The sequence below is a fragment of the Oncorhynchus tshawytscha genome, linkage group LG16 (assembly GCF_018296145.1).
Source record: "Oncorhynchus tshawytscha isolate Ot180627B linkage group LG16, Otsh_v2.0, whole genome shotgun sequence".
In the NCBI taxonomy this organism is placed as follows: domain Eukaryota; kingdom Metazoa; phylum Chordata; class Actinopteri; order Salmoniformes; family Salmonidae; genus Oncorhynchus; species Oncorhynchus tshawytscha.
In genome coordinates this window covers 79,276,896-79,287,458 of record NC_056444.1, presented here as the reverse complement: position 1 = coordinate 79,287,458, position 10,563 = coordinate 79,276,896, and the positions used below count along the sequence as shown (strand labels likewise).

Here is a 10,563-nt window from a genome sequence, read left to right as displayed (position 1 = left end):
AGAGAAGAGAGAATGAAAATGTCCCCTCCGTCGACAGTGTCTGCACTGTGTGACAGGCGTGACAGCTGCACTGTGACTGTAATGACATCCCATGGTGGAGTTGACTCTTGAGCACGTTCCTACTGAGGCCAAATACAAACAGTTACTTCATCGCCAGTGTTCCTGATCTGGAAAACCCTCTGCCCACTTTCAGGCACTTGAGGTTGTCCAGCATTGTGTTTGAACTTCAGGTTGTGTTTTTTGCGTGTACGTGTAAAGTTATTTGTCTTGAACTATGTAATGAACATGGTTGGATTCCTCTAGAAAAGACAGGCTTGCTGTACAACACAATACAATCCTTACATGTACAGTATCAATGCCCAATAATGACTATATGCATGGCAAACCTTCTCAAATGTCATGCATATGAATTGAAAATATGAGTTTTCTATTGGAAAAAAAGGAACATAAGAAACAAGCCATAAAAATATCCCACATTTAAAACAACAAACATCAACAACCAAAGGAAAAAAGCATAAACACAATGTACATTGTAATTTGCATTGTTCCCATTCTGAACTGGAGCATTATAAAATGTATTTTTTATTAATCCTCTTTGTGTTCTTTTTTCTGGTAAATATATGAGCAATGTGTCTTCAGACTGTCATAATCACTGCCTTCCCATGAATGGTCTAAAAGTGTGTTTCACACCTTGGAACGTGGATGAATCCTTGTCGTATTAATAAATACCAACATTTTAGGAGAGTTGGGCGCCCATGCCATTTTCTCTTTTGCAACCCTACATCCCACTGTCTTTAATTGTTAATTGACAACAAAAATGGTATGATTAGTGCCAAAAAAGATTGGAATTACATTTTTCCAACAGCCCAAACTGTATCAGCAAGCAAGCATGTAGACCCCTTTTCTCTCTTTTTATTTACAACATTTAGTCTTAAACACATGATTACATTGCATTTAAATGAGTTGCATATAGTAACAAAATGCTCACTTGTATTTGTATTGTTGTTGTCATGGATATATCCTCTCCAATGTAAGATTGAAGACAATAATGGGAGTATAAGGCATTATAACAGTATTTTGAAATGACAAAGTGCGATTCATTATTGTAAAAAACAAACAAAAAAAAAACACATATATATATATATATATATATTTACATACCATCATTTAATTAAAAAATAAAATGTTGTGGTTCTGGCTAAAGGCGCCACTTCCAGCCCTAAAATCATAGTATTCAAAAATTTTATTTTCGATCTTCATTTGAGCAAGTCATGCCAACTCTCGCTAATCAAATGGAAAGCAGTAAAGCCGGGTTCAGCTAGTTTTAACCAACAGTCCCAGGGGGAAACCCAGCAGAAGTCCTGTGTACAAATCTGGGCTTCAGATTGCACCCAGATACAAAATGATCACAAAGTTTATCTTTATAAGATAAGACTTTTGGGTTTTAACCCGAATGTTCACAAACACATAATGAAGACAAGTGTGTATGCTGTTTCGGTGTGCTTGTGTGAACGAACATCTCTTGTTGTTAATATCTAAATGAAATGCTCACTCTAAGAGGTGTGCCAGAACACACAGATACAGCACCTGTGTCAAAGAGAGAAAACATCTAGTCCAATGCAATCCTCTGACCCCTTCCATAGTAAACTTCATGATGTATTAATGGAATAGTAGACAAGCGTTATACTTTTCCTCAATGGATCAGAATGGCCTCCTCTACACACCGACTAACCATGATGGCACTGGTGGTAGTTTGTCTTGCTTGCTGTCTATTCATATTTTTTGTAAATCCATATTTTTTTGTCTCCAAGCTCTTATAGCACAAAGAAGCAAAGAAAATGTTTTCGTACATTTTTTTTACATATCGTTATGCAGTCTCTTAAATAGCTTATAAGGTCATGAAATTCTCCAACTTCTTCACGGGAAACGAAGCAGAAACCCTGCTGGGGCACGCCTGAGGAGTCCAGTCCTACTTCCTGGCTCCTCTGCCATTTTGACAGCCCTCCATTTTGTCTCTAAACAGGCCAGTTGTAAAATTATTGTATTATTATCTTTTTTTTTATCATAGAAAAGTTTTTATCCAAAATGTTCACCAGTTTCTGTCTCAGAAAATACAGGCTCAACAAAATGTTGTGCTAAATATATATATATTTTTTTCTACCGATCCAATTTTCAGTTTGTGGAGGAGAGGTGCGTTTCAGTGCTTGTCCTAGTAACAACTTGGTACATGTACAAATACCAACAACTAGTAACAACTTGGTCCATGTACAAATACCAATAACTAGTAACAACTTGGTACATGTACAAATACCAACAACTAGTAACAACTTGGTACATGTACAAATACCAATAACTAGTAACAACTTGGTACATGTACAAATACCAACAACTAGTAACAACTTGGTACATGTACAAATACCAACAACTAGTAACAACTTGGTACATGTACAAATACCAATAACTAGTAACAACTTGGTACATGTACAAATACCAACAACTAGTAACAACTTGGTACATGTACAAATACCAACAACTAGTAACAACTTGGTACATGTACAAATACAACAACTAGTAACAACTTGGTACATGTACAAATACCAACAACTAGTAACAACTTGGTACATGTACAAATACCAACAACTAGTAACAACTTGGTACATGTACAAATACCAACAACTAGTAACAACTTGGTACATGCACAAATACCAACAACTAGTAACAACTTGGTACATGTACAAATACCAACAACTAGTAACAACTTGGTACATGTACAAATACAACAACTAGTAACAACTTGGTACATGTACAAATACCAAGTTTGATTTCCTTTGTTTCTCTCTCCAAGGATGCATCCAAGCACTCATACAATTTGTGTGAGGATGGATACACGCACACATAGAGGTTTGATATTTCTACTTTTCTCTATTCTGTGTCGGTGGTCTCAGGCGTAGTTTTATTTTGGGTGCTGATAGTGGGGGATTGGCGCGGAGTTGTTCATGGGAAGGGTTAGTTGTTGACGGGGTTGTCCTTGGTAGGCGTGTTCTGCTCCTTGGGCCACAGCTGCCGCTGCAGCTCCTTGACCACTCTCTCCAGGTGTTCCCTGGCCTCCCGCTCCTGCAGTAGGTCTGCCCGGAGCTGCTCGCGGTCCGCCTCGGCATGCTGGAGCTTCATCTGCAGGTCCTCGATCTGGAACCAAACAAAAAGCACCATTAAGGGTTGAGCTGAGGACCCAGGCTATATGACTGGTGTGTCTACTTTCAGGGAAGGGTTGAGCCGAGGACCCAGGCTATATGACGGGTGTGTCTACTTTCAGGGAAGGGTTGAACTGAGGACCCAGGCTATATGACTGGTGTGTCTACTTTCAAGGAAGGGTTGAGCTGAGGACCCAGCCTATATGACTGGTGTATCTACTTTCAGGGAAGGGTTGAGCCGAGGACCCAGGCTATATGACTGGTGTGTCTACTTTCAAGGAAGGGTTGAGCTGAGGACCCAGGCTATAAGACTGGTGTGTCTACTTTCAGGGAAGGGTTGAGCCGAGGACCCAGGCTATATGACTGGTGTGTCTACTTTCAGGGAAGGGTTGAGCTGAGGACCCAGGCTATATGACTGGTGTGTCTACTTTCAGGGAAGGGTTGAGCTGAGGACCCAGGCTATATGACTGGTGTGTCTACTTTCAGGGAAGGGTTGAGCCGAGGACCCAGGCTATATGACTGGTGTGTCTACTTTCAGGGAAGGGTTGAGCCGAGGACCCAGGCTATATGACTGGTGTGTCTACTTTCAGGGAAGGGTTGAGCTGAGGACCCAGGCTATATGACTGGTGTGTCTACTTTCAGGGAAGGGTTGAGCTGAGGACCCAGGCTATATGACTGGTGTGTCTACTTTCAGGGAAGGGTTGAACTGAGGACCCAGGCTATATGACTGGTGTGTCTACTTTCAGGGAAGGGTTGAACTGAGGACCCAGGCTATATGACTGGTGTGTCTACTTTCAGGGAAGGGTTGAACTGAGGACCCAGGCTATATGACTGGTGTGTCTACATTCAGGGAAGGGTTGAACTGAGGACCCAGGCTATATGACTGGTGTGTCTACTTTCAGGGAAGGGTTGAACTGAGGACCCAGGCTATATGACTGGTGTGTCTACTTTCAGGGAAGGGTTGAACTGAGGACCCAGGCTATATGACTGGTGTGTCTACTTTCATAATTTTCTGTTGTTTCTTGTTAACTACCTAATATCATGCTTTGAACTCTTAAAACACACACACACTCACATACACACACACACACACACACACACACACACACACACACACACACACACACACACACACACACACACACACACACACACACACACACACACAGCCAGTGGCCACATCCTTCCCTCTGCGCGTGCAAACCTCTAAGTCTCTCCACATCCTGCCCAGAAACACATTAAGACAAGCCCTAGCCCTAACCCTAACCCAGACACACAACAGTGAACATTGGGACGAGCCCTGACATAAACCTAACTTAGCTGTCTCCCCAAAGCCTGCAAACGCTATAAAAACAATAAACATTTTAAACATTCACTCAAATAAAGGCTTTTATGGCAGGTTGTTATGACAGGGCTTTATGGCAGGGCTTTATGACAGGGCGTTATGGCAGGTTGTTATGACAGGGCTTTATGACAGGGCTTTATGGCAGGTTGTCATGACAGGGCTTTATGGCAGGTTGTTATGACAGGGCTTTATGGCAGGTTGTCATGACAGGGCTTTATGGCAGGTTGTTATGACAGGGCTTTATGACAGGGCTTTATGGCAGGTTGTTATGACAGGGCTTTATGGCAGGTTGTTATGACAGGGCTTTATGACAGGGCTGGAAAGGGAATTGTTCTTTTTAGAGAAACTACAGACGGGGATTGAGCGTACCTCCCCTTTGTTTTGTCTAATCTACATTTCCCATGATGCTTAACAGGAACTAGACATCTCTTCCTGTTTCCTCTTTGGGTTACACCCATTTATTTTTGACGGAGGAAACATTTTTTTTCTCTTTCCCCATTGACCATGAGAAGACTTAGCCTTGGTGTTAGACAAAAATGATGCAATTACTCTGAGGGCTAGCTTCCGTTCCGAGTGTTTATGTAATCGGACTCAGACTACAGACACTGCTCTGTCTGGGTTTGAGTTGCCCGTGTGTGTGTGTTGTGTGTGTCCTCACCTGTGTGGAGTACTTGGCGCGCAGGCGACCTGCCTCGCAGCCCTTGTCACACACTCTGAGCTGCCGGGCATGCTCCAGCTCCCTCTTCAGATGCACGCGCGACTCGTTTGCCTCCTTTATCTTTTTCTCGCTCTCGGCACGAAGGCGCTCAATCTCCTTCCTCAGGTTCCGCTTGGCCTCCGTGGCCTCCCTGAGCTTCTCTTTCTTAGCCAATCGCAGGAACTCCAACTCCTAGGGAACAGTTCACACATGAGCTAAATAGAGGTTGCATTACTGAGTTGGCGTCAACTCATTAGCATTCCTGAGTAGCATTAAACCTATTCAAGGACGCTAACATAAAACAACAAGCTAGCTGTTGACATTGAGCCTGGGGAAACCCTGTTGAACTTTGAACCTTCTGAAAGTCATAGCGCACTCCTGAAAAACAGATAAAGAGCTATCGTTAAACAAAAGGTTATGAAAGCTCAACCGAAATACAATGTAAGCATAATGTAAGGTTACGATTGTGGAAGACATTGTTCTGCACAACAAATACAACTGTTTTATAAGACATGTTATAAGTTGTACAAATCAAGTCAAGGGCGGCAGGGGTTTCAGTCAAGTGGTTTCAGTCAATGATACATTCATATGAAGATCAAGAAACAGAGCTTTACAAGAAAAAACCTGTTCTATTACACCACAGCCCAGTGTTTACTAGAGGTCAAGGGTTAAGGAGATGAGAGGGCGAACAGAAGTGAGATTTCCTTCCTCTTTGAAACCGAGAGACTAACAGATTTCTGTGTGTGTGTGTGTGTGTGTGTGTGTGTGTGTGTGTGTGTGTGTGTGTGTGTGTGTGTGTGTGTGTGTGTGTGTGTGTGTGTGTGTGTGCGTGCGTGTGGAAACTCACTTGTCATGGGAACCTAACTGCCAGGACAAGCGTATCTGTCCTCAAGCTTTGTTAGCTACCTCGTTAAAGCATGATGAAAAGAACCCAACTACAATCCTCCAGTCTACTTCTTGCTCAATTTACTAAATGTCCTGTCTGGTAAATTAAGTACAACTTTGAACAAGAGTGATTGCTTACTCTCAACTGGCTGCTGTTTTAAACTGGGACGTTTGTTGTGTTAGTGTTACTCATCTCTATCTCCAGACAATGACTTAACGTAAGCCAAGTGGAACGCAGTCATTCGAGAATGTTTCGTCTTGGGAGGATGCACGTTGTGTACCATCGCACACACACACAGTTGTCGCTCATTTCAAAAAACAAGTATTGGTATCTTTCCAAGACCAAAATAAAATGGAAGTCAACCCCGTCTGCTTTCGCAGCAACATCCGTTTGTCGGTTGTTTTTTGCCAAGTCATGGTGTAAGCTGCCAGGCCTCTGAGTTAGAGCACTTCTGTGTTAGTTGCTTAAGTCATGTTGTAAGCTGCCAGGCCTCTGAGTTAGAGCACTTCTGTGTTAGTTGCTTAATGCGTGTACAGTACTTTCCCATTTCTTAACACTTTCCCCTCTGTCTAGCACTTAAGAGTTTGAGGAAATTAAGACACACTGGCATTAGTAAAAAACAGGGCTAAGCCTAGGCATTAGTAAAAAAACAGGGCTAAAGCCTAGGCATTAGTAAAAAACAGGGCTAAAGACTAGGCATTAGTAAAAAAACAGGGCTAAGCCTAGGCATTAGTAAAAAACAGGGCTAAGCCTAGGCATTAGTAAAAACAGGGCTAAGCCTAGGCATTAGTAAAAAAAACAGGGCTAAAGCCTAGGCATTAGTAAAAACAGGGCTAAAGCCTAGGCATTAGTAAAAACAGGGCTAAAGCCTAGGCATTAGTAAAAACAGGGCTAAAGCCTAGGCATTAGTTAAAAACAGGGCTAAAGCCTCGGCATTAGTGGTGCCCCAGCACACAGGGATAATTTATCAGCCTTTCTTTGCAATGCTGAATGTATATTTTATACCTATTCATGGATATTTGATTATATATTTGTGAATTGGGGTATAGGATAGTTGATTGATGGGTCTCTGTACCTGTTGGAGGCTGCGTTTGGCCTGCAGGGCTGAGCCCAGCTTCTCCTCCTGTTTCACCCTCATCTTGACGATCTCATGCAGAAACTTCTCCTTAGACTCCTTGGAGTCCAGCCCGCTGTCCAGCGCCTGCCTCAGGATCTCCAACTCTGATTCCAGACCCCCCGGCCCGGGGCCCTCAGGGGCCAACACCACCGCCATTGCTGCTGCTGCTACCCCAGCGAGAGGGCCGTCCTCGGGGATCAACACCGCCGACGTCACCGTACACACTGGGACCTGGGCGCCGGGCGAGCTTATGTCCTTGGCAGAGCTGGAGGAGGTGAAGGTTGGGGAGGAGAGGGAGGACAGGGACGATGTGACTGGGGAAAGAGAGGAGAGAGTGTGTACGGTTACGTTTTGTGTCAGAGGTTTTCACTTCAAACATTACATGTTTCTGAGTTACTCACATTCCTCTCGGCTCTCCACCTCGATCTCCACTTCTGAGTCCTTGTCCTCCTGGGGTGGGAGCTTGCTGGCTGCAGCCGAAGGGGAGCAGGGGGGCTCGTGGCCTGGGTGCGGGAGCTCCCCTGTGGCCCTCCTCTTCCGGGTCCTGGATATGGGGCTGGCCCCCTTTCCTGGGGCCTTGCCGGCACTGGGCTGGGAGGTGCTAGGCACGGACGGTGACAGGGGCCCTGCCTTTGTCAGGGGTGGGGGTGTGAGGGCCACGTTTGGGGACACAGCGTTCTCCATGGTCTTGAAGTTGTAAAGACTGAGAGGGTGAGATGGACAAAGACAGAAAGAGACAGAGAGAGAGACAGAGAGAGAGAGTAAGAGAGAGACAGAGAAAGAGAGAGAGACAGAGAGAGAGAAAGAGACAGCGAGAGAGAGAGAGAGACAGAGAGAGAGAGAGAGAGAAAGAGACAGCGAGAGAGAGAGACAGAGAGAGAGAGAGAGAGAGAGAGAAAGAGAGAGAGAGAGACAGAGAGAGAGTGAGACAGAGAGGAGGATGTGAGAGGGGGTTGATCTTTAGGTCTCTTTGATTGGACTACGGGGAAAGAATGTAGAATGTTCGACAATGAACTAAGAAGGAGCATATGTGATACTTTATTATCTGAATCCAAAACAGGTTTTGCTCCATCAGGGCACTCCAGAGCCTCTCGTAATATCCCGTTGGATATTCACTCCTACTGAGTGAAACATGTATCAGATCAAATGTGTGTGTAATGTTGTTATGTGTGTGTGGTGATTCACTATGAGTGGGTGACCACGGTTGAGTGTGTGTGAGTGGTGCCATGTGGGAAGGAGCGGTACCATCAGACCTGCCCTTCTAACCTCAGCCCACCCAGACAAGCAGGTGGTCCCTCTTGATAGTGAGGCATGCTGGGAGGGAGCACATCCATCAATAACATGAGCACAACATGTTGACGTGTGTTAACAGCTTGGACTTGGTGTTCCATGTTGACGTGTGTTAACAGCTTGGACTTGGTGTTCTATGTTGACCTGTGTTAACAGCTTGGACTTGGTGTTCCATGTTGACCTGTGTTAACAGCTTGGACTTGGTGTTCCATGTTGACGTGTGTTAACAGTTTGGACTTGGTGTTCTATGTTGACGTGTGTTAACAGCTTGGACTTGGTGTTCTATGTTGACGTGTGTTAACAGCTTGGACTTGGTGTTCTATGTGTCTTCGGGGTAGTTTGCTGTTGTTGTGAGTATATTGTGCTCACCTGTCTCTCAGGAGAGCCAGAGGGCGGCTGGGCATGTCTTTGTCCCCAGCTGAGAGGTTAGGGGACCAGGGCCTGAAAGCCGAGGGCCTCTGTCTGGGCTGGAAGCAGTTGAGCCCCTTATTGGCCGAAGCCGAGAGGGATCGTAGCCAATCCGGTTGCTTCTCGGACAGGGTTAGCGATGGGAAGTCTTCATGTTTAGACTTCTTGGCTGGAATGGGATCCGACGCCTAGAGAGAAAGAAAATATCATGTTAGGTCAAGTCAACGTTCTATTCTGAGAGGGGCCCTTTCCTTTGTACAGTGAAGGGCAATGTGAGCCGTGCTGCCTGTTGGGCATCCTCACTGACCTGCCAGTCTAAACAGAACAACACACCCAGAGGCAATGTGAGCCATGCTGCCTGTTGGGCATCCTCACTGACCTGCCAGTCTAAACAGAACAACACACCCAGAGGCAATGTGAGCCATGCTGCCTGTTGGGCATCCTCACTGACCTGCCAGTCTAAACAGAACAACACACCCAGAGGCAATGTGAGCCATGCTGCCTGTTGGGCATCCTCACTGACCTGCCAGTCTAAACAGAACAACACACCCAGAGGCAATGTGAGCCATGCTGCCTGTTGGGCATCCTCACTGACCTGCCAGTCTAAACAGAACAACACACCCCAGAGGCACCTGCCATAAACAGTGCAATGTGAGCCGTGCTGCCTGTTGGGCATCCTCACTGACCTGCCAGTCTAAACAGAACAACACACCCAGAGGCTGAGCCATGTGCCTGGGCAAACCTGCCAGTCTAAACAGAACAACACACCCAGAGGCAATGTGAGCCGTGCTGCCTGTTGGGCATCCTCACTGACCTGCCAGTCTAAACAGAACAACACACCCAGAGGCAATGTGAGCCGTGCTGCCTGTTGGGCATCCTCACTGACCTGCCAGTCTAAACAGAACAACACACCCAGAGGCAATGTGAGCCGTGCTGCCTGTTGGGCATCCTCACTGACCTGCCAGTCTAAACAGAACAACACACCCAGAGGCAATGTGAGCCGTGCTGCCTGTTGGGCATCCTCACTGACCTGCCAGTCTAAACAGAACAACACACCCAGAGGCAATGTGAGCCGTGCTGCCTGTTGGGCATCCTCACTGACCTGCCAGTCTAAACAGAACAACACCCACCCAGAGGCATCCTCATGACCTGCCAGTCTAAACAGAACAACACACCCCATGCATGCTGCCTGTTGGGCATCCTCACTGACCTGCCAGTCTAAACAGAACAACACACCCAGAGGCAATGTGAGCCGTGCTGCCTGTTGGGCATCCTCACTGACCTGCCAGTCTAAACAGAACAACACACCCAGAGGCAATGTGAGATGCTGCCTGTTGGGCATCCTCACTGACCTGCCAGTCTAAACAGAACAACACACCCAGAGGCAATGTGAGCCATGCTGCCTGTTGGGCATCCTCACTGACCTGCCAGTCTAAACAGAACAACACACCCAGAGGCAATGTGAGCCATGCTGCCTGTTGGGCATCCTCACTGACCTGCCAGTCTAAACAGAACAACACACCCAGAGGCAATGTGAGCCGTGCTGCCTGTTGGGCATCCTCACTGACCTGCCAGTCTAAACAGAACAACACACCCAGAGGCAATGTGAGATGCTGCCTGTTGGGCATC

The 10,563-nt window shown here is 46.0% G+C and overlaps 1 protein-coding gene and 1 long non-coding RNA gene across 2 annotated transcripts in view; both read right to left on the bottom strand.

Moving 5' to 3' along the window:
• Window positions 1–325: 325 nt before the first annotated feature.
• The window catches only part of LOC112216390 (ski oncogene), a 93,490-nt gene continuing 83,252 nt past the window's right edge, over window positions 326–10,563 (bottom strand). Inside the window, exons 2-6 of the mRNA XM_024376361.2 lie at window positions 8,896–9,122; window positions 7,638–7,939; window positions 7,195–7,550; window positions 5,195–5,425; window positions 326–3,186 (exon numbers count right to left, since the gene is read on the bottom strand). Of these exons, the coding sequence (XP_024232129.2) occupies window positions 3,007–3,186; window positions 5,195–5,425; window positions 7,195–7,550; window positions 7,638–7,939; window positions 8,896–9,122 (1,296 nt within the window). The 3' untranslated portion in view covers window positions 326–3,006. The remainder of the gene's footprint in view (window positions 3,187–5,194; window positions 5,426–7,194; window positions 7,551–7,637; window positions 7,940–8,895; window positions 9,123–10,563) is intronic.
• LOC121839644 lies at window positions 9,581–10,250 on the bottom strand. Its single transcript, XR_006079136.1, has 3 exons — window positions 10,145–10,250; window positions 9,677–10,036; window positions 9,581–9,620 (listed from the first exon to the last, which is right to left on the bottom strand). It is a non-coding gene; the product is annotated as an uncharacterized LOC121839644 (long non-coding RNA).